At 43.4% G+C, this 22,575-nt stretch overlaps 1 protein-coding gene across 4 annotated transcripts in view; it reads left to right on the top strand.

The window, feature by feature from the left end:
- The first annotated feature begins 251 nt into the window (after positions 1-251).
- The window catches only part of SETD5 (SET domain containing 5), a 41,445-nt gene continuing 19,121 nt past the window's right edge, over positions 252-22,575 (top strand). Inside the window, exons 1-15 of one of the 4 annotated variants that reach the window (XM_026052539.1) lie at positions 252-426; positions 4,228-4,333; positions 5,026-5,237; positions 5,394-5,614; positions 6,019-6,206; positions 7,327-7,365; positions 9,527-9,769; positions 14,629-14,777; positions 15,105-15,222; positions 15,674-15,783; positions 16,066-16,315; positions 16,495-16,575; positions 19,017-19,280; positions 20,173-20,493; positions 21,937-22,182. In XM_026052539.1, the coding sequence (XP_025908324.1) occupies positions 5,560-5,614; positions 6,019-6,206; positions 7,327-7,365; positions 9,527-9,769; positions 14,629-14,777; positions 15,105-15,222; positions 15,674-15,783; positions 16,066-16,315; positions 16,495-16,575; positions 19,017-19,280; positions 20,173-20,493; positions 21,937-22,182 (2,064 nt within the window). In that variant the 5' untranslated portion in view covers positions 252-426; positions 4,228-4,333; positions 5,026-5,237; positions 5,394-5,559. The remainder of the gene's footprint in view (positions 427-4,227; positions 4,334-5,025; positions 5,238-5,393; positions 5,615-6,018; positions 6,207-7,326; positions 7,366-9,526; positions 9,770-14,628; positions 14,778-15,104; positions 15,223-15,673; positions 15,784-16,065; positions 16,316-16,494; positions 16,576-19,016; positions 19,281-20,172; positions 20,494-21,936; positions 22,183-22,575) is intronic. The other 3 variants (XM_026052538.1, XM_026052537.1, XM_026052540.1) reach the window with 3 other exon arrangements.

The raw sequence follows: 22,575 nt of genomic DNA, 5'->3' as shown, positions 1-22,575 counted from the left end.
AGTTTGGCTGGGGGAGGAATGTCCTGATGGGCTTCATGGCCGTGGCGCCCTCCATGGCAGACCCGCACTGCAAGGAGCTGCCATCTCCCTCCTTCCTCCTCCCCAGAGAGGAACATGAAGTAAAAACGGTGCGGCATGGCACTGCCTGGAGATCTGTTTCTGTTCATCTTCTGCTTGACGCCGCCTTCGGGGTGTACCGAGGAGGCCTGGTGCTCTTACAAAGATGCAATGCTTTGTTTCTCCCCCGGTAGGTTTCCCCATGTCCGTGACGTGTTGGCCGAGGCTCTGCGGCTCCTCTCCGCCCTCGGAGCGGCCAGTCGCTGCCCTCTGGACTCCGTGATCCCCGACGGGCGTCATGAGCATTGCAATCCCTCTGGGAGTCACCACACCAGATACGTCCTACTCCGACATGGCTGCAGGATCGGAGTGAGTGCTGCCCCGAGGAGGAGGAGGAGGTGGGGAGGGTGTCCGAGTGCGGCTGCAGGGTCGGGGCACGCGCTTGTCCGCTCGGCAGAAAGGGTGCACTGGCCCGCGGGCTGTGCGGGATGGGTGCAGAGACCGGCGCTGAATGCCCAATAAATGCAGTGTGACGGAGATTGGTAAGTTGGAGACAGGAGACAGGCAAAAGGGGAATTCCAGAAATGTGAACGCTTAGCTCTGATTTATAGGAGCTAGACTAATCTGTCTGCATTGAGTGCAGACAGTTGTGCTTTTTCTGGACCCATGTTTGAAGCTGGCTAGAGACAAGGCAGCTCCTTTTCCAAAACACTTCTATGCAGGATCAGTGTGCTGAGCCTCACGTGCAGCAGCGCTTAGCTCAAACTCGGTGTCACGATTATCTGACTTCTGCACCAACCTGGAGCTTGGCTGCAGACGTATGTCAGCCTCTGCCCATATAGAGACCTTTACGTATGGTGCTCCTGCCCCTTGAGCAGGTTCCAAGAAGGGTGCCTTGCATGGTCCTTCAGGGTCCTTGTCATGGGCGCCCCTTGTACACGATTGTCACCACAGTGCTGAACCTTGCTGGGGGGGACCTTTACCATTTCTTTTTAAGAGACCTTATTAGGAGTCAGGTAATGTTTCAAATCCCAAAAATGTTACGTTGTCATCTTTAAACCCTTGTAAAATGGTGTCAGCCCAGGAGTGTGTTTTTGTTGGAGGCAAGGGCTGAAGTGATTTCTTTGTGCTTCTGCCTCCTGCTTTCCTGCATCCGTCTTTGAAGTATGGACTGCACCGTGTTTTTTAAAAAGCATGCTTGGGGAGGAGGGTTTCCCATATGAAAAATTTTAAGGTACCTCCTGTGCAACTCCCTGCATATTAGTTTGTTCAGCATAGGAGAAGGAACGCTAGTTTTGAGCCTGTAAGAGCAGTGGACTAGGGTGTGAATCGTTGCTTTTCCCTTTCATCTTGCCCTGATTCTACACAGTCGGACTCTCTGCAAGGCTTCCTAATGCTTCTTTCTGCTTGTCTTCCCATTGACCCCGTTCTAGGCATCCTTTTCCCTTTGTGGAGCTTCATTCTATCCTACAGTCTGTTATTTTTTGTGTGTCATTTTTGAGAGGAGTCAGTCCAATAAATCACTGCTGATCAGTGACTTATCTGGTCGTTTACTTTTCAAGGTTTAACATTCAATATTTCTTCTCATCATACTTAACCACCCCAGCACTCTAAAACTCCTGCAAGTTGAGTCTTTAAGCTGCTTCTGTCAGGAAAAAAGAGTGTTAAAAGGTTGTTTATGTTCAATGTGCTTTGCCTTCAGAGTTGAGCATGAGAGAGAGGAGACAGATGTATCTACACATATCAGTTGTTACATTTAAATATCAAAAAGACTGTCTATAAACCTTCCGAAAAGCTGTCTTTCTCCCTGGTTTTAAGAAATGCATCCTTTTTAAGACATATATAGGCCTAACTCAAGGCTAGGCTGGAGTACTTTCTAAAATGGCTTTTTGAGGATTTCTGAATTGGCCTATCTGTCCATTTTCTAAAAATTTGGAAAGCCAGGACTTTATTCCCTGGCTTTCCAGTGTTGCATTGTTGCTTCACTGCTGGACTATCCTTCATGAGTGTGTTCAAAGTTAAACCGTTCTCCACTTGTCCCCTGAAATCCTGCAAGTCTGATGCATGGTCTGGTATCCAAGTTCCTTGGCTGTCATAAGGCATTGATTTCAAAGAGGTTTATCAGTAAGGCAGTGGAAAGGTAAATGGGAAGCTAACTTGGCCTCTCTTTAGGCTGAGCTTTAACATCCTCCCTTGCATGCTGATGCATAGAGGAGCTGAAAAATGCTAGATGTGTTTTATGGTCTCTAAGGGTGCTCTGGAAGCTGCAGAATACCTTTGCCATGTTAACCCGACTCTGCACATTGGAAGATACTGAAGTTCTTTGCAGGCTTGCAGTCTTTTCTGTGCTGGTGAGGAAACATGGGCCCCCAGCGTTGTTGCCCCTGGACACTGTTGCACCAACAGTCTTGAAGTTTTATTGTTGGTACTTACAGCAACATTACTATTAGTCTGGCTCTACTGTTGTTAGGAACATGAGGTGACCTGGGCAGAGGAGAGACATGCAGCTTAGGCCATCTGGGCTCTTCCTTCTAACGTTGCTTCTGAAAATAAGATGAAACTGGGATGGATTTAACTCTGTACCAATCTAGAAATCCTGAAGGACTGTTGTGAAGATCTGGCAAGACTGGATTATGTGGCAAGCTCCATGCAATATCTTTGTTAAGAAATGCATCTTCTGGGAGGGATCGCCACCTGTATCTTCTTCTCTCAACAATGTACTTGACTTTCATTGAAAAGCAGCTGGATTTATGATGCCATCCGCCTAAATTCTGAGCTTTGGATGTGGGATTTCAGTAGATTAAAGACCTGCTGGTTTCTACAGTTCTTTATGGCATACATTCTTGGCCTTTCATGACCAAAGGGCAGATCCACCTTACCTCAAAGTAAGTCAGAGCCTTGGAAAGTTAGTGTGCTATAATAGGTCAGGTTCAGTGGCAGGGTGGGGCAAACTTCAGTGCAGCAGAGATTTCAAGAGCTGAAGAGGAAGTCCAAAGGGCGCAGAGGTTACTTTTCTTGGGTGGTGCCCAAACGCTACCCCACACATGACGGCTGGACATTAGTGCTCTGGAGCTCTGCTCTGTCACACCGGCAATGTAGGACCCCCCCCAAGAGTCCTGCAAGATCTCATCAGAGAAGCAGAAGGCCAAGGTAAAGTTCTCCATTCCTATGTTTTTCCTTCTTGTTCAGCTCCATGCTATAATTCTGATGAAGACTTCAGGTGTAGGACTTCGCTCCGTAATGCTCCCATGTTCTGATCTGGGCCCTACATCTGTATACGTAGAGGTTAGCTGACTTCCAGCTGCCTTAATAGAGCAGCTCTTAATAGAGCGTGTTTTTCTGCTACTGTTTTATCCGTAGCCTCACTACCATTCCCTGCACCGAATTGCAGCTGTCCCGTCTCTGAGTAGGGTTTCTGCAGACTTCTTATTATAGATATACCTTTCATTTTGGGCTGGTTTTATCCACCACCGTGTGGTGGAAGAGTGCATCGTACCTCATCGGCAACAAATCTAGTTGGTGCCTCGCACACTAGGTTGCCTGTAGAGATCCCAGAGCAAACCTGAGTTGTCTCTGGTCGCTACGTCCACGTCATGAGTTTCATTTGCTCTTTGTAACAGGAGTCTCCAATTCCTGTTCGTTGTTGTCAGCACAGCTGCAGGCTTTATCACAGGACGTTGGTCTTGGCTAACAATTAGCATCTGAGAGGGAGGGAAACAGGCACAGATGCAGGAAAGCTGCTTAGCTGCTTTCTGAAAAGAGCTGTTGTGGAAGTAACATGGCAGTAGGCTCAAGATTCTGTGCAGTAGGCTCAAGATTAAGCTGGCTGAATTCAGATGTGAATGCTAAATTATACTCAACTTCCTCATGAAGTTGAAACTGGGTTTGTTTCTCAGTTCTTACTCTTTTCTAACGTCTCAGATTGAGACCCAGTTGAATGCAAGAGCAGTTATCCAGGGTGGCCCTTCCTCAGTTGCTTGCCCACTGTTGAAAGCAGATTCATTCTGTCTGTCCAACTTCTGCACATATGACCCTGGTGAAGAGCGTAACACACTTTGATTTCATGAAGTTTGTTCATTTTGAGCTTGTATGTCGAATAGGAAGGAGCAGTGAAACATTGGCAATGGAAGATGATATATTGATGGGTTTTACTTCTGGCCCTTTCTGCAGCCCAGAGTCTGTGGAAGCTAGTCCAGCTGTCAGTGAGAAGAATGTGTACTCCAGCCACGGCTATGGGGCCACCCAGAAACACAGCTATCGCGGGCTGCCTTACGCAGTGAGTACTCTCTCTGCAGTGAATCAGCTCTTTATTGTTTGCTCTGCTCGTTTCCTTGTGCCATAGTTCCTTCCTCATTACACCTTAGGAGTTTTTATTGGCTTGCTTATTAGGGAATACATGTGGTTGAGTTGTGCCATACATGTTGTATCTTGTGTGTTTATTATTTGTGACCCCTTGTGTGCTCTATAGCAAGCTTTATCAGTGTTCTAGGGGATAGATTTTAACTGAATGAAGTACATGAATGAGGAATGAATATGTAACATTTTTCCTGATGGTATTTTTATGCCCCCGCTTGATTTATTGTGCACTGTTTATCCTAGTTTCAGCTGCATGGATTTTTCATTATTGGTAACTTTTAACTATGAGAAATGAGGGGAAAGTCAGGGAGAGTCAGAGCATGGTTTGAAACTATGGGATGGATGGCAGATCATCTGAGATGATTGGCATTTTAACAGTCAACGTTGACATTAGTCCAGTTGCTTTCCTAGGTTTTTCGATTTAATTCACTGATGCAGAGGAAAACCATCTACATGTCTCAGACTTGCTTTACCTTTGTGGTAGATTCAGGGATTCAGAGTATTGTTTAACAGTGGTTGCTTAATAATAACGTGGGAACTGTGGATTTGGGACTTCTGTTTCTAGGAATCTTATCTCCATGTTAAAAGTAGTACTGCAAATACTCATTTCAGGATCATAATTATGGAGCCCCTCCTCCTCCAACACCGCCTGCCTCTCCTCCTGTCCAGACCATTATACCTCGTGCAGAACTGAATGGCCTGCACTCACCCGATGAGGAGAACTCCGGGGACAGCGAGAGCTCCTCAGAAGGAGAATCAATTCCCACTTGGTGCCACTGCAGTGTCTCCCAAGATGGTTTCCTCCTCAAGTGTGAAAAGTGCAGGTCAGTTTTGGTGCAGTGCAGATCCAGACTGCCCCTTGTGTTGACTTCTGATGCAGAACTGTCACATTTGGGCTGTGGGATGGACTTCCTTTTGCTAACTGGAGCATTCTTTCCAGTGCTTTACCTAGTATTGACCCTCCTCCTTTGCGTTGTCAGCCTGACAAGTGTTGGTGGCACCAGGAGTGGAGATGAGGATGTTAAATCGATGTTCTTATCATCCTGGGCCCCACTGAGGGCACGCATCTTGTGACATCCTGTTGAATTTCAAGTGACTTTACTCCTACAAACCAGCTTCAATTGTGCATTCTCGTTTGGCAGAGGAATGAGCAGGGGGAAGGTGATCAGACTCCGCCGCCGGAAGCAGGACAACGTGTCAGGTGAGCCTGAAGTTGTAATTCTGCCAATGGTGATTGTCTTTTTGTAAGGCCTTGCTGTCTTTTGGCTGCTCTGATCATCCTGTCGTGATCGGTGCTCTCTAATGCTCTTTTCCTCTCAACCACTGGGATTTTCACTCTTCCTTCCCCCTCACCCCAATCATCTCTGAGAGAGAGCAGATTACCCTGTGAACAAAAAAGTGAAATATGTATCAGTGGCATTCAGTGAGAAACCAGAAATTTAGGAGACCAGGTCCCACTTCGGGAGGGAAACCCGAGGTAATGTGATTTTCTCAGGGAAGAGCTATGCAGAGCCATCAAGTCATCTTGATGAAAATGGACACAGGAGCGAGCAAGTCTCTGTGGGATAGAGAATGAAGTTGCTAATGAAACACTCCTCTCTGCAGGTGGGGACAGCAGTGCCACTGAGAGCTGGGATGAAGAACTTTCTCCCTCTACGGTGCTGTACACAGCCACGCAGCACACCCCTACAAGCATCACTCTGACTGTCAACCGTGTCCGCAGAAGCAAACCTAAGAAGAGGAAGAGAAGTACAGAAAAAACGCGCACTGCTCCAAAGGCCAAGAAAATCAAGGTATGTGAAATGAGGTGAGGTCGCCACAGTTCTGCTCAGAGGGTATATAGAGTACTGAGAATGGGGTTGCCCCAGAGGCCATTTTTGGTAATAGGCAAGAAGGCTTTGTCCTTCCAGGAACTGCTTTGTCTGAGGCCGCAATGTGACACTTCATTTTTGTGAACTGTTAGAGCTTATGGCTGTTAATTTACAAATACCTCTCTGGTACTCCACATTTAGTTTTTTCAGTGCTGTTCATTTATGCTTAAGGACTTTGACTCTCACTTATTTTTTCCCTTCTGCTGCATTAGGATATGGGGGAAATAGCTCTTGGCATCTGCCTGATTATGGCAAAGGAAAATCTTTGTAAAGAATGAAATATGAATGGAACAGGGCAGTTCTTAGTGGATTAAATGAAGGGTCTGGCAGCAGTGTTTCTTAGTGCTGTTATTCAATGAAGGAGCTTGTAGCTGTATGGAGAATTATACAGGTAGTGATGAACATCTGAGGATGAATTTACTATCTGATTGTAAGGGCTTGAGGACTGGAATGATTTTGGATTGCTTGTGGAGGAATGCAGTTTGGAACAGCTGGTTCTTTTCTATCACCTGCTAGCTTTACTGTGATTTTTCCTGAGGTTAAGCTTCCCTTGAAGTTCTTCCGGTAGGCACATGGATTTGTGTTGATTAAATAAAAGATTGGGGGCAGGAACTGTGTGGGTTCTTCAGTGTGTGTTGGGTTTTTGGTTCTTGGGTTGTGTGGTGTGTGGTTTCTTTTTTCTTTTTTTCTTTCTATGAACCAACTCTGCTCAGTTCTGGGCATTTCTTTTATCAAAGTGGGGTTAGTCGTATGAGTTTTGATGTTGATCTTGAGATTTTATAAAAAGCATGGCTTTCTCAAGCAGGCTTTCACAATTCAGAAATCCTGCCTGTCAAACTCTTGCAGCTTCCACTGCATCTGCATTGTGGAGCCTTCTTGTTCAAGTCTTTTGGTTCTCACTCAGGTCTCCCTATTTTTTTGCCATCTGTTGTTAAGAGTTAATCTGTTGGGGTAAGATCCAGTGGGGCTCTTAATTCTGAGTAAAGGTTATATAACACTTTCTTTTTTTTTCTCCTCTCTCTCCTGCATATTCTGGGGACAGGCCTTTCGAGAGGGCTCACGAAAGTCTCTGAGGATGAAGGTGAGTGTAACTGAAAAACCTCTGTGTTGTGTGGTGTGTTTTTGTTTTATATTCTGTAGGTTTTTTTTTCCTCTCTTGGCTTGGTGGGGAATCTCTAATTGTGGTACCTGCCTTAGAATAATCCCAGGCTTTACCATGTACCATTATTCAGAAGGATATCACAGGAATTGCCTCCTGAACCCTGCTTTAGCTTTGCATAGCTCATCAGTTTTGCAAGGCAGAGATCTTTGCATAGCTCATCAGTTTTGCAAGGCAGAGATCATCCCTGTTTCAAAAGATGAGACTGATTCTTGGTAGCTGGGAGTGGGGTATTTGGTCTGAGAATGCACAACTGTGCACAACTGGTTTTGATTGCTCTCTTATGGGGTCAGTTATTTGCATCAAAAATATGTAGAGCTTGGACATCTAAGCACAAATTCATTGCTGGAGTCCCCAACATTGCCTTGTCCCTCTCCACATTCTCTTACGAGGGGTGAGTTAAAGGATGTATTTATTTCTGACCTTTTACAGTATTGGTAGGTGTGGCTGCCAGAAAGACTGGTGCTTAATTTTAAGCTTAATTTTAAGCCTCCTCAAAAAGAGGGGCTAAATTTTGGAGCTAAATGTGTCCTAGAAACAAAAAACTTTCCTTAAAATTCAGACTATTCCATCTGGCCTCAGGATTGTAGCTCACTGGTTGCTAGCAGGTGGTTTGGTGGAAATGGGACATTCTGTGGTGTGTCTGTGTGCTCTTACCTCCATAGGAACTAAATGCTTTGAGAGGGTAAAGATACCTGAGAACTCCTATGCTTCTAATATATGTGATGAAAATGATTGTTCCTCAATTGTTGTTGTTGTCACTAACATGTACATGACACACATTTTTGTCTGTTGTGGAACCTGTGAAGTGTTGACCTCTGGAATAGCTTGTGTTAAATTTCTTGAATTACTTATCAAGTTATCAATGCTGCTTAAAATTATTTTTAACTGCTTTTTTCCTTTTTTATGAAATGTTTGTCAGATTGTCAGATTTTTACTCTCTCTTCTTTACACTGCTTAGGACTTTCAATTTTAACCTGCTCAATATTATCCTATGCTTGTGTCTTGTTCTGGCTGTGTTTTTTCATCTGCCCATTCTGTTTCCATGTACAACTGATATGCATTTGCCCAGAATTTTGTCAGGATCCGAGCTCCCGTATGTGTTTGAGTGTTAATCATACACAGAAGCAGTAGTCCAGTTAAAGATAAATGTAGTGAGTAAGTGCATGCGATAAGTGGTAGAGAGAGAAGACAAGACAGCAGTGTTGTGACTGTCCCATTCTGTACTCGATGGTGGGCACAGCTGCAATATTCAAACCAAAGAAAGATGCTTTATCGTGTGTTTAAAAAGTCTTTTTTTGTTTTCCTTCCGCCTCTCTTTATTCTTTTGTAGACAGTTAACTCTGCATTTTTATCAGCCATGTTCTTGTGCTTATTGTTAATATTTTCCTTTGATATCCTTGTTGAGTAGAAGGGAAATAAGAAGATGGTGAGGAATAGCAGATGGGGAAAAAATAGTAGTTAAGGGATGTAAGGAGAGGGCAACAATCAATCTTTAAAGACTGGGGAAGAAATTGCATCTTGGTTCCGCTTGTTTCTGTGCCTCCATCTGGGTATCTCTATGTAGGACAGTTCAGAGAGTTGTCTCCTGCTTTCATCTGTTATCTATTGTGACCCTAAATTGGGCAGTCTTTCTGTTCCCTTGTGTATTTTGGGAGAAGTCTCTGCCAAGATTCAGATACAATCTGGGTAGCACTTTGCTGGACATGAGTCTGCATTGTTGGACAAGTCTGCATGAGGTTTACTTGCCTTTTTGTGTTGTTCTCCTTAGTTTTTTTCAATCTGCTTAATCATGCTTCTAAAGAGATTTAAAAATAAGAACTTGTAATTTTCCTGTATTCAGCAGTGCCAAGCCCTAACTTGCAAGAGGTTTTCATCCTGCTCAGAGTTCTCCATAAGTATGATTACCACCCTTGTGCAATATTATAGAGAATGGAGGTTCTGAAAGTGGTGCCCTTGTAACTAATGCTTTCTTAGATTGCAAGAGAGAAGCATTTTCTCGAGCAGGTTCACACATTCAGAATGGTGTGGATAGATTTTCCCTGTTATGTGCCCTCCGTTCACCATTTGCTATTTGGTGCAGAATTCCCCTTCCGAAGCACACGCCTTGGATGAAAACACAGCTGAAGGGTGGGAGAATCGAATACGACTCTGGACAGATCAGTATGAAGAAGCCTTCACTAACCAGTACAGTGCTGATGTGCAGAACCTCTTGGAACGTCATCTGAACTCTAATAAAGAATACGTGGGCAAAACTGCTATGCTAGACACAATCAACAAGACAGAGCTGGCCTGCAATAATACTGTTATTGGGTCCCAGATGCAGGTAAGAACCTATATGACAGAAATTTGTCAAGTCCTCTGGCTCCTAGGCATAAGGTTTCGGTGAGCAAAAAGACTGTAGCTGGTCATGGTATCATTTCAAGTTCCAGAGACTGGTGAGGTTAGGTCTGATATGAGAAGAAAAGTAGAGGTACCAGTGCCATATGGTAAGGTTGCCTATATGTGTGCATTCAAAGAGAACTTGCACTCAGCCATATCAGTGTTGCTAAGCTGGGAGTGTTTTGAGTCTTTGTACTTTTCTGTGATACAATTCACAGGTATTTTACCATATATGCTTGTTTACTTATTTTTTATTTTACCATATGCCTTGGGGTAGAACCAGATCTATCACTTGCTGGAAATTGGAAATTTTCTACTGATTTTTTTTCCTCTTCTCTTTCTAGCTAATGTTGTATGCAAAGCTATTTTAAAGAAACCTTTTGACTTATTCCAGAGTTTTGCATGACTAAGTGGACTGGCAGTTTTCAACTATTCTAGGATGACAGTTGATTTTTATGGGAACTGTCTCAGTTCTTTCTCTTCTGAGATGTTCAGTGATTGGTATTTTGCCAGCTCTATGCTGGGCATGTAGACTAGGACAAGCTGGAAGAGAATATGTTTGTAGGGTGTTGTCAGTGGCCTCCCCTATTCTTCTCAGTTGATGTTTCATGTTCATGCCTTATTGAATAGAGAGCAACGTTCCCATTTATTTCAGCCTAGGCTTTTGGGGTTATTCCTTGAATGGAGATTAGTGAAACTGCCAAATGATGGACTCCAAAACATGCATGACACCTCTTTTGTAGAAAGGGAAGAGAGTCAGGAATGTAAATATGAGGTGAATGTTGGTGCTTGAGTCGTTCCTGTTTGTGTGAGTTGACTTGCTGCTGTCTGAAGGTCATGTGCTGCTGTCTGAAGGTCATGTGCTCCCTCTCGCTTTGTCTCTTGTGGACACAAAGCCCCAGGCAGAGCCCAGAGCCGGTCAGGGAGAATGCGGAAAGGGGACTTCAGATCCACTTCTCTTCCTCCATTCCCTCTGTTTATGGAATAAATCTTTGTTTATATCTGCCTTTAACACTTCTAGAGATCAAGTTTTACATGTTTTTTTGTGGCCTTCTGAGATAGGACAATCATGGGAAAACATGGGAGGGAGAAATTTTCTACCTCTCTGAAGATTTTCTGTTTTTTCCAAATCTAGATTGGAAACCTTCTATATCTTTAACGTGAGTTTTGGTACAAGCCCTGAAATAAATAAAAATCATGCTGTTTCCTTTCCTTGCCCTCACAGAGAAGAGCAGATCCTTATAGAAGACACTATACGTGAGATATCTATCATTTCCTGCATTGAGCAAATGTAATAGAGGCTTGGTGGCCTTGCAGAACCTCTTGGATATTGAGGAAATATCAGGTGGCTGCCACTTGTCAGCCCTTACGTCCTTGTTTTCTCTGCTCAGCAGATTGCCGTAGAGTTGAGAGGAGGATAGCCCGCAGAGATGTGGAATGACCTGCAGAGAGTATGTGGTTTTTCATCCTATGCTTTATAGTTTTCTTCCTTCTCTTACGTAAAGTGAGGAGGTTTTCCACTTGGCACCGGTCACCATTTGACTAGGTGTCATTACTGAGCCTGCAAGTGCTTTTTCTGGATGGTAAGAAACTGGTTGCTCTAAACCAGAGAAAAGTTGTTTTTGAAGAGTAGTGGTGTCAACGTAGAGATGGCCGCCACGCGTAGGGGATGGGTAACAGGGCTGCCCTGTTTGGCTGTGGAACCTCTGCAGGGGAGGAGAAAGGAATAAAAATAAAATGTTGGCTATGCCCTGCGTATTTTCACAACTGATTCAGCTTGGGCAGGCAGTGATGCAAGTACAGTCCCTGTATTCCTAAGGAGCAGGGAGGGACTCTTCCGCAAAACCATGGGAAGGGGAATGGTGGGTTTATGAAGCTTCATACAGGATATGGGATTCTCGTCACTGGAATGTTTGCATAAACCAATTCTCAACTGTCCTGATGGTACAAGGGGAGATTTGTGAAAACCTGAAGTTCTTTAATGCCATCAATAAAATCGGCTTAGTTCCGGCTCCCAGAGAAGCTTGGCCAACGCGAAGCCATGAAGTATTTTTCTGCCTGTTGTTACCAAACCAAATGCAGGGTCAGTAGCTGCCCTCTGTTGCCTCTGGTAATTGCTGACTTGAGCTCAACCCCCTGACTGACTTCACATTCTGAAGTGGAAAGCAAAAGTGCTTTTACAAAATAAAGCCAGTGAGTATTATGCAGGTATTGCTGTGCAAAAATATCAGAACAGCTTTGATGACGAGTCAGCAATCCCTAGTCCAGGATGTGAATAAAATCATTTGTTCATTTTGCACATGAAAGCAAGGCAGCTAATCCTCTTCATATTTCTAAACTCAGAGAACTAAAAACAAGCTGAGCCAGGATCTTATCAGAAATGCTATCAGATCATTCCTGTTCTACCAACCTCAGATAACTGTGAAGTTTTACAAATGCAGAGATTCCTTTATGGGCTTTCTTCACCTTCCACCCCCCCCCACCTTACCTCACTTGTGTTTCCAAAGTTGCTCTCTAGAGTTAGAGGAAAACTTAGAATAAACAGGGGAGGTGGAAGTCATTTCCCTTAGGTGGCTTGTCTGATTAGACCTCTGTTCATGGAGCTGGAGACATACAGTTTCTTGAGAATGATCACAAACACTGACATATAATAAAAGGTTAGTCCTCAACTAAAAGTGAGAATGAACCCTGTCAGATGTGCTCTGGAAGCTACCAAGGAAATAGGGCATGGTGGCAGAATAGTTTAGATTGGAAGGAACTGCTAGAGGTCATCTGGTCCAATCCCCTTTGCTTAGTTTAGATAAGGAACTGATGATAACAGGAAAGAAAAAAAAAAAAAAAAAAAAGATAGTGTAGAAACAAATAAAGTGCTCCTATAGAAATTAGGATAAGATTTCTGATTTCTCACACCTGTGCCACAGTTCTAATTTATGTTGTAACTTCAGCTGTTCCTTCTTATCTCTTCCTGTCAAACACGACATGCTAACAAATCTAGTTCAACCTGTTTATCCCCCGCTACTACAATTGGCTAATGTTTAATAATTTTAATATAATTTGGCCCGAGAAAACTGCTTCAGTCCTAGGCAATGTAAACTCATCCTAGAGATCACTCACGATAGGGTTAATGATCAGAAATCAGGGTTAGCGGTGTGGCTTCGTAGCCCAGAAATAATGTAGTTGTTTCGTGCCAGTTCGTTGGGCTTCTGTGGGCTTGGGCACAGCTCTGTGAGCTCCTGAGGTAGGAGATGAACGACTTTTGCAAGGCTGTTCAGTCTCTAATATGTACATTCCTGTTTTTTCCAATTGTCTGAAGACAACGCGGTATGAAAATGGTTGCTGCAAGTGTACCCTGTAGGCATGATGTAGCGTTGGATGCGTCTCCGAGAGGAGGTCTGGAATAGCACGACTATTACTCACGTCTGCATGGATTTCAAATGAATATTTTGATAAAGCTATTTTTAGCCTGGACCTGAGAGAGAAAAGTCAACAAATAGGTCTTACTTTACTGGCTGATCTAAGAACTGCAGTATGTCATTTTAAAACAATGAAAGTACTCCTCCTGCAGAAGAGGTTTGTGCAGAGCACACAAATAAATATTACAAAAGAGAGAAGTAAAGTCTGCAGTTCAAAACTTAGAACAGCCAGTATGGAGGCTTTCACTTGGCTTCCAGGATGGAGTGCTGCCCTAGGGCATTAGCTTTATTTTCAGGAGGGAGGTTAGAAAATCATTGTACTGTTGTCCAGACTGAGCCCCTCCTTAAGATATTTTTTATCTATCTGAGCAGACTGTGCAGTAGCTGTTTCTAAGCAGAGAAGAGTTCTATCAAGAAAAGGTGGATGCTTTCTCTTAACAAACCCTCGTATTTTCCTTCTAAGGTAGATAGGTGATTGTCGTTATTATTGAAGTAAAAATGCTTTGTCTAATTTCACTCTGGAAAAATATCAGAATCTGCCCCATAAGAATAACATGCTTAGGAGAGAATGGGCACCACTTTTATGGTAAGACAGTCAGCCATCATTATGTAATTTTGCAAATTTCCCTAGTTTTCACTTGCAGAGACATTCAATCTGTTAAAAACAAAGTACTTTTCCTACTTACGGGAAAAGTGTTTTCTCTACCTTTGTACCTCTAACCTTCCCTGCATTATTCTGTAAAGCATTTCTTCCTCGGATATCTGTCCTTAAAAATATGCTGAGGTTTCGTACTGTGAAGGCATGTTGATATGAAAATCCCTTGTGTTGGGTCTGTGAATTCGAACATGGCAAAGATTAAGCAAATTGTCAATAGTTACCTGAAAAAAAGGTATTTCTTCATGTTTATTTAAAAGAAAGGGAAATCCATGGCATTAGTTGAACAGGAAGACAGAAGATTGTGGATGGCATTAGATAGCCACGGCTGAAGTCTTTCATGTGTTGGGCAGAATTTTCCATCCTCTGTAGAAGGAGAAGCTTGTGTTTTTGCTCTGCATGCATGACAGTGAACGATTTAGAGGGAGCACTTCCTTGCTAGCAGCAACTGACAGGTCTGGTTATGCCTGCAAGCTGCAAGACTAAAATTCTTGGTCTGTTAGATTTGTGAGACTTACTGTTAAAGGAAGGGAATGCATATTACTTTGTTTTCTATAAATTTTATCAAGACAATTGCTGAAATGTTATAGAATAAGCAGTATATTCACCTGACCAGAATTTCCAGATGCTGTTACTAGATGAATTTTTATTCTTACATAGGAAAATGCTCTTCACAAAATAATGGCCTAGGCCTTTGGTCTAAGTTCTCATATTGTGCTCTGTTTTCTGTTACAGCTGCAGCTGGGAAGGGTGACTCGGGTTCAGAAGCACCGGAAGATCCTGAGGGCAGCAAGAGACTTGGCACTAGATACCCTTATAATTGAGTATCGAGGGAAGGTTATGTTACGACAGCAATTCGAGGTCAATGGGCATTTCTTCAAAAAGTAAGAGTACTATGAAGTGACTAGTATGAGAGCATCATGGCACAGAGAGGCTAGTGTCTCTGTAGAATAAAGCACACTGACAGGGCTGTTGTTGGCTGTGCCATCCGTAGAAATGTGAAATCCAATACACAACATCAGCTTGATGCTCTGTTTATGGACCGAAACCTTCTTAAATAGATATGTTGAACTATGATCATGGAAGTGCATAAGCCTTTGAACTGGTAATACTGATGGAAGCATTGTTTCCAGTAAAAGGAGGGGTTATAAAAGTTATAAATGCCATGAAGATGGGTATTTGGGGATTGAGATGTTTTGTTACTTCTCCAGGCCATACCCATTTGTGCTGTTCTACTCCAAGTTCAACGGCGTTGAAATGTGTGTTGATGCCCGCACCTTTGGTAACGATGCCAGGTTCATCAGGCGTTCCTGCACTCCAAATGCAGAGGTAAATTCCCACTTTATTGTCATCGTAATTATGGATAGATGTTTTACGTATGCTTAGTGTCTCACCTTTTCGTAAATATTAAACTTCAAATGCTGCAGATGAGGTATTCTCTGCATCTCTTACTCATTTAGTGGTTTATACTTGGAAAATGAGTTCAGAACAAGTTAGGAAATAGTATTTTTTTCTTGAGAAAGGAGACTTTAATTGCTTTCCTCTGGCTGCAGAATGGTAGCAGTTAGGATAAGCATGTGGTATAGGATAGAAGTAGAAAAGCATAGGATGAAAGAGACTGATGAGAGACCAGTGAAGCAGGCTTTTCTCTATGGACAATTTGATAGTTATTCATGTAGTAGATGAGAGCTATTTTGCAGAAGGATGCTCCCCCCTCACCTTGCAAATGAGAAGTGCAACCTGTGGAGATGTTAGTTTCTCTCTGCTTTTGTTTAACAAGGTTCGCCATGTGATTGCTGATGGGATGATCCACCTGTGCATCTATGCTGTTGCCACCATTGCCAAGGACACAGAGGTTACCATCGCCTTTGACTATGAGTACAACATCTGGTGAGTCCTTCACCTCGCCCAGGAGCTCTCCACTGCCCTCCTGGACTGGACATCTTCCTCCAGCCCTTTCCTCGCATTCTACATTTTGCTCCGTTTTCTACTGAATTGCATTTTCCGGCTATTCTGTCCAGTTCTGCTGGCATATTCTACAATAGAGGCCATAAGGTAGCCTGCTGTCCTTGCTTTGGCACGTGGTGAGATGTTTAGTAGGAGATGCATTGAATGTCTCTGTATAAGGGTTGAGAAATGAAGAGTGACACGAATTATGTTTGTGTTTTGGAGCAGCAACTATAAAGTGGACTGTGCGTGTCACAAGGGGAACCGGAATTGCCCTGTGCAGAAACGTAGCCCAAATGCTGCGGAACACCTACCTCCACCTGTTTTAGGCACGCTGCTTGGGGCAGAAACGCGGCGTCGAAAAGCCCGTCGAAAGGAGCTGGAAATGGAACAGCAGGGCATGGCACTGGAGGAGAACGGCAGTCAGCAAACAGAGGAGGTTCCAGAGGGGCCTGCAGCAGTCAGCGACAGTGAGGTAACGTCCTTGACACTTTGTCAAGTGGCTTTGTCATTCAGTGGTGTGGAAGCTGATTTATACGGCAGGGGTTTCTCCAGGGGAAAAAACTGCACGTGGGCCTTCCTAAAACTTTGGCATGGAGATTGATGTAAAAGCAGCTTCAGATTTTGTTTACTAAGTCTGGGCTTCTCTTTCAGGTGGCAGATAAGGAGGAGAAGCAAGAAGGGGAGAAAGAGGAGTCTGTAGATGAACAGGGAGCATTGGTCCACAACCGACGGGCAAGTACCTCTCTCAGTCTGGGTATCATCTCCCTTAGGATTTGCTTGATGTCATGACCCGCAGGTCCAGCTGGTTATTGCAGTTGTTCCAGCACAGGTTTCAATTCTTAATGGTCTCTTTTAAATTGTTAAAAGCAGGCAGTTCCCTTATCACAGGGCATTTGGTAGGGTACTGCAAATTAAAAGATCCAGGACACATCTGTGGCCTCGCTGAAAGGATTAACTCTTACTTTCAGGGCTATTCAGCAACCTTAAATATTCTGTTAACGAGATGTATAGGACTGGATTTGGAGAAAAGTACCTCTTTTCTGCTTCTGTGATGCCTTTCTTTTTTGCCAGCTCAGGGATTTATGGAGCCATAAGACGAATCAAAACTTGAAATAGATCCTGGTAAAAAATGACCTGTTTTGCTGGATGGGTTAGTTTTTGTTAACCTTTCTCTGTTCCCTATGTGGGTTCACTAAATGATTGTGCAAACATGTTGGCATGAAGGTGGCAAAAGTTGATTAGATGGGTGGCGAAAGTTGATTAGATGGGTGGACCACCAACAGCAAGGTACAAGTCTGTTGAAAGCATCCATGGAGCTATATTGTTTGTTAGGAAATCCCTTTGTGCTCCCAAACCATTGTCATTTTAAGCAATATTCTGGATAAAAATATTTCCAAGAGTATCCAAGTGCTCTTGGATCCTTGCTCGCACAATCCTTTCTCTGTCATCTTCTGTACTGGGTAGAATTAGATGGGTTTTTATTCCTCCAGTATTTTAGATGTTCTTTAAAATGCGATTAAATAATTCTTCTCTGTGTTTAACAAGAGGAGCTATAATCTCTTGTGCCTCCTGCAGCATCCAGGATTGCTCACTGGATTAGGATATTTTATGCATGTGAATGCAGGTGTTCTGAGCTCTGCTTAATGCGGAGAAGTTTCAAAGAGGGAAGAGGGGAGGGAGAAAGGGGGCAATGAATAAAAAGTGCTGCTTTTCTCTACCAGGCAGCTAATGTATCAGAGCTCAGAATCCCTGTCGTCTTCGTTCACCAAATACCTTAACCACCCATCTTCCTCTGATCAAAGACACTGGTCTTGCATGTGCAAGTTTTCTGAGTCAGGCTTCCAATAATGTGCAGTGTAGCAAGCTGCAAAGTTGAGGACCATCCATAGAGAACGTACAGTGGCCCTTTTATAATCTCAGCAGAAATATCCTTGGAGTATCACATGGATTATTTTTAGAAGGGGCAAGATGAAACAGTGGGTTTCTGGTGGAATTTCAGTAAAAGCAGTCCATCAGACAGGTCTTAAGAATGGAGGGAAGATTTCATTTTTAATGCAGGAAAGCTGTTCTCTTGCTGAGACAGTGTAATTCAAGAAATCTTTTCTCACAATAAGGTGTTAGGTTTCCTTGAACCCGTAAGCCCTGTTCCTGTACATGTTTCCCCAGTTAATCTCCTTTAATGAGATTGTTTTCTATACTTAGCACCACATAAATAGCTGTATTTATAGTTTTCCTCTTGTCTCAAAAAATTCTTTTTGGGTGTATTGAATATCTTTTGACTAGAAAATCGTAAAAGTCAGGCTGCTGTGATTGAATGCTGCTCTATGATTCGAGATACTTTCTCCTCTATGGCATTTCTCAGCATGCAGTTGCTTCTACCTTTTGAAATTCATTTGATTCAGCCTGTTTGTCAGTCACTGCTACATTGTTGTACAGGACCTTTTATATGCATAATGACCAATTATCTTGATACTAGCAGGTGATAAGATTTCCTGTCCTTTTTGTTTGCATAATAAATACCTTCTTTTTGCCTCCGTACTCTCTCATGTTGTTCTGTTTTTCTTATCCACTATGTAAGCTGCTTGGACAAGAGCTTTTATTTTTGGGCTGTGTGATCTCCTGACATCAGGAAAGGAATGAATCTGGATCATTTTAGTCAGTTTGCGTGGTGTGTTATACTTAATGCAAATTACTGATTCACTTAATTCTGTTGCCTTTGGCTTATGTTTACCTCTGATGCTTGGTCATTAGTGAATGGCTCCATTCGTTTCCAGATTGTCTCTTCACTCTATTCTTTGTCTTGTGTTTTAAGTCTTCAAAAATACGCATTTCCTTATGGCTGTTTTATGAATATAACTCAGTAGTATCTAAATACTCTTAAATAAGAACAAAGTCTAGTTCTTCTAGTTATTCTGTGAACGTGTAATTATGTTATTGCCATTCTGGGAAATTTGCCATCTTGAAAAATGCAAATATTGGGGTGGGGGGAGAGGGAAACCCTGCTTCTCTCTGTCCCATTTCTGGCTCTTGTGTCATTGCTATTTGGAAGTTTTGTCCAAACTGTGGTGTCAGATTTTCTCCCTCCTGTGTTGTGTCCTGTATCTGTCCTTGTATCCTCCTCTTTATTTGTATAATTTGCAGTACTGACTTAAATCTACTCTTATGTTTTCTAGTCCCGAGAAGATAGGAAGGTGGAAGCCATCATGCACATGTTTGAGAACTTGGAAAAGAGGAAGAGGAGACGAGAGCAGCCATCAGAGCGGAACAGCACTGATGCTGAACCCACCGTCACTGCTGAGGCTCCTGAGCTGGAGGAAGTAAAAACAGAGACTCCTGAAACTGAAGATGGAAGTTCAACGCCTAGTGTTGCTGCTCCAAATGTTTCTAACAGTAATACCAGTACTGGAGTAAACACACGACGGTCTTCACAAGTGGCGGTAAGATGAAGAAGGGACTGTACTACTGTAGTTTGCATCAAGCACATGTGCAGCTTATCCCATCATGGGATCATGCAGGTTGGGAAGGACCTCATGAGGTCTCTAGTCTGCCCTGCTGCAGGCAGGGTCAGCTCTAAGGTGAGACCTGACCAGCCAGGGCTTTGTCTATTGCTGTCCAAAGTATTTCCGAGAATGGAGACTGTACAGTCTCTCTGGGGAACCTTTTCCAATGCAGGACTGTCATCTTGATGAAAAAGTTTTCCCTTATCCAGTCTGAATGTCTTGTTGCAGTTTGTCATTGACTCTCGTCCTTCCGCCATGGACCTCTGTGAAGAGCTGGGCTGCATCTCCTCCAGCTCATCTTTTGGATACTGGAAGGACAGCTCATGCCCAGCTCCTTCAGCTAGCGAGACCCCTGTAGTCACCTGAGAGACTGGATCATCTCTTGTATACTATGATGGCTGCATGTGTAGAGTGATTGTGGAAATTTTGCTCCCATCCCTTTTTTTGTTTTTACTTTTTTCCTTTGCCAACAGGTATCTGAGCCCTACCATATACAGGGAACACATGCATCCAGAGTAGATTTTGCAGTGATGCCTGTCAGCTAAGATCAGGAGTGGGAGCAGTTACCTGCAGACAAGTGGCAAGTTTCATACTGCTGCTTTTTTAAGACCAAGGTTGTTCTGAATGTTCTGGGTGTCCATTTAACGTCGTAGCAGACTGGAGAAAATGTACCAGTCCTTTAGAAGGGTCCCAAACCCATTACAAATAAGGTCCAACCAGCTTATGAGGGACAGATAATGTCAGTAAATAAATCTCAGTCCTTGTTCTTGTACATAGAGGAAACGAAGACTCTTAGAGCTGCTTGGACTAATGACAGTTTATGTTGTAGGATGCTGTCCCAGAAAAAACAGTTACTAAGCCTGCTCCAGCAAAACCCTCCAGGCCCCGACCGAAAAGTCGCTTCTCTCGCTATCGGACCAGTTCAGCACAAAGACTGCGAAGGCAGAAACAAGCCAGTTCCCAGCAAGCTGAACTCGCCCAGGCCGTCCCAGAGGAAGGAAGCACTGCCACCTCGGTGACTGCAGCAGACGTCAGCAACGCAGAAGGTCCAGGAGAAGGCAAACAGTTGACTGGGTCTGACCCGACTGTTATCCTGGCTGCAGGATCTCAATCTAATCGGGCCACAGTAAAGTACCCCAAAACTAAAAAGGTAACTTTAACTAAAAAGGTAATCAAATGCTTAAGCTGGGGAGGAGAAAAGAGCTTTGATGTGACCTTCAGGGAAAAATCATCATTACACTTGCAGTGATGGGACTTTGCATTTATTGTATTGGCTTCTTCCTTGTGACTGAGACTTCTTCACCACAGAACTACATAGGACCAAGCTGTTCAGTACAGTACAAAGAGCAAAAAAAAATAGGCTAATCTGTACTACAAGTCTGCATAAGGCTTAATGATAGATCCAACGTGATGCTAAAGGTGCAGAAAGCAGGGTCTTGCTTTTTGGCCCTGCAGAGGTGGCCTAGGAAGTCGTAAATGATGCATCTTTGTCTTTTGGGGAGAAAATTGCTTCCGGTGTGAGGAGCCCTGCAAGAAAAGGGCTGGAGAGACTTGTGAATATAAGGAATTAGATGTTGGAAGTTGGACCGTGTGTGAGGCAGGAGCAACATTCTCAGATATTCATCAGATCATTCTCAGATGTTGAGGGCAGTGGGAGGCTTGGGAGATGGGCAGGAATGTTGGTGAGGAGAACAAGTGTTTCTTGTGTTTGTATGGGAGAGCAAGGCACATGTTAGGAGAGCAGATGTTCCTGTACACACTGAGCTAGGAAAAGCTCTTGATAGTAATGTGTAAGTGGTTGTTACAGCTTACTTGCACTTGAGGTAGCAGCCATTTAAATACTGGATGCTGCTGATCTGGGTAGGAGCATTAGCTTTGGAGTCTGAAAGAAAATCTGTGTTTTAGAACAGACTGGAAGCCTTGGAGGTCTGAAGGGAAGTAACTTTCAGATTACTGACTTGAATAACAGTGTGAAGATTTCTGGTGATGTTGGCAGTAAGGAAGAAGGCCAGGCACAGCTGAAGAAAAGATTAGCCAGGTTCTTGCGGACACCCTGAGCTTGAGATAGTACCCACTCATCTGTGAGGTGCTGAACAGTTTTTAGGAGGAATAAACAGGAAAAGACTCTATACAAGAGGATCAAATACATTTCTACTTCCAGTATCTTAAGAGCAAGGAGAAAAAGACTGTTAACTGCAGTGTAGAAACTAGGAGTAACTTGTAAGGGACAGGAGAAAACCAGCAGATGGTAGTGGATGCTTGGCCCATCCTGGGCGTAAATAAACTGGCCATTAATACCTTAGGCTTACGATTAGAAACTGGTTTAGAACAAGGCAATCAAGTTCAGGAAGAGCCTTCTAATAAGATTAATGGAAGCATAAAACAGAGTTGTATAACCTAGATACTATGCGTGCAAATGGTTGAGATTTGGGATTGATGCAGTAAGTTGTAACTGCATTTCTTCTTATTGAGGAGCAGAGAGCTCTTAGCCTGCAGCCTGACCTGAGTGTTGTTTCACCGTCAGCATTTGCACTCTATTGCCTTTCTTCCTTACAGGTGCTTGTTACATTGATGTTTTTGTTCTCTTCTTCAGTATCTTGTTACTGAATGGCTGAATGACAAGGCAGAAAAGCAGCAGGAGTGTCCCATTGAATGCCCTCTGCGCATTACTACAGACCCGACAGTGTTGGCAACAACTTTAAATATGTTGCCAGGTCTCATCCACTCCCCGCTAATTTGTACCACACCTAAACACTACATTCGTTTTGGTTCACCATTCAACCCTGAGAGACGTCGAAGGCCCTTTCTGTTGGATGGAATTTACAGCTCCTGTAAAAAGGTAGGTTTGTTCATGCTCACCTTCAGGGGCTTTGAATGTATGCTGTTGCTGACATCCTTATAAAGCTTCTGTATCATATTTTAAGCCTATTTCTGTATATTCCTACCAAGATGATGCTGTCTGATACATTGATGCAGTCAGTGTGGTGTGTTTTCAACTTTCTACTTTCACAATCAGAGGATGGTGGTAGGGCTGTGTTGCAAAACATCTCAAGAATACAGTGCCTCGATCATGGTCTTTGGAGAACATTTATTTTTTAGCAAAACTCTGGAGTTTGCCTGTTCACAAGAGCAAGCACAGAGCTCTGTGTTGGACTGCAGTATCCATGACAGCTATTGGGCTCTGCAGCAAGCCTGAACTGAGAGCCTAGCTGAGCATTTATTCCTCCGGAGA

The sequence above is a fragment of the Nothoprocta perdicaria genome, unplaced genomic scaffold (genome assembly GCF_003342845.1).
Source record: "Nothoprocta perdicaria isolate Ctin4 unplaced genomic scaffold, notPer1 scaffold_9, whole genome shotgun sequence".
Classification (NCBI taxonomy): domain Eukaryota; kingdom Metazoa; phylum Chordata; class Aves; order Tinamiformes; family Tinamidae; genus Nothoprocta; species Nothoprocta perdicaria.
Note: the sequence above shows the minus strand (reverse complement) of the source record. Positions and strands in the feature narration are given on the sequence as shown.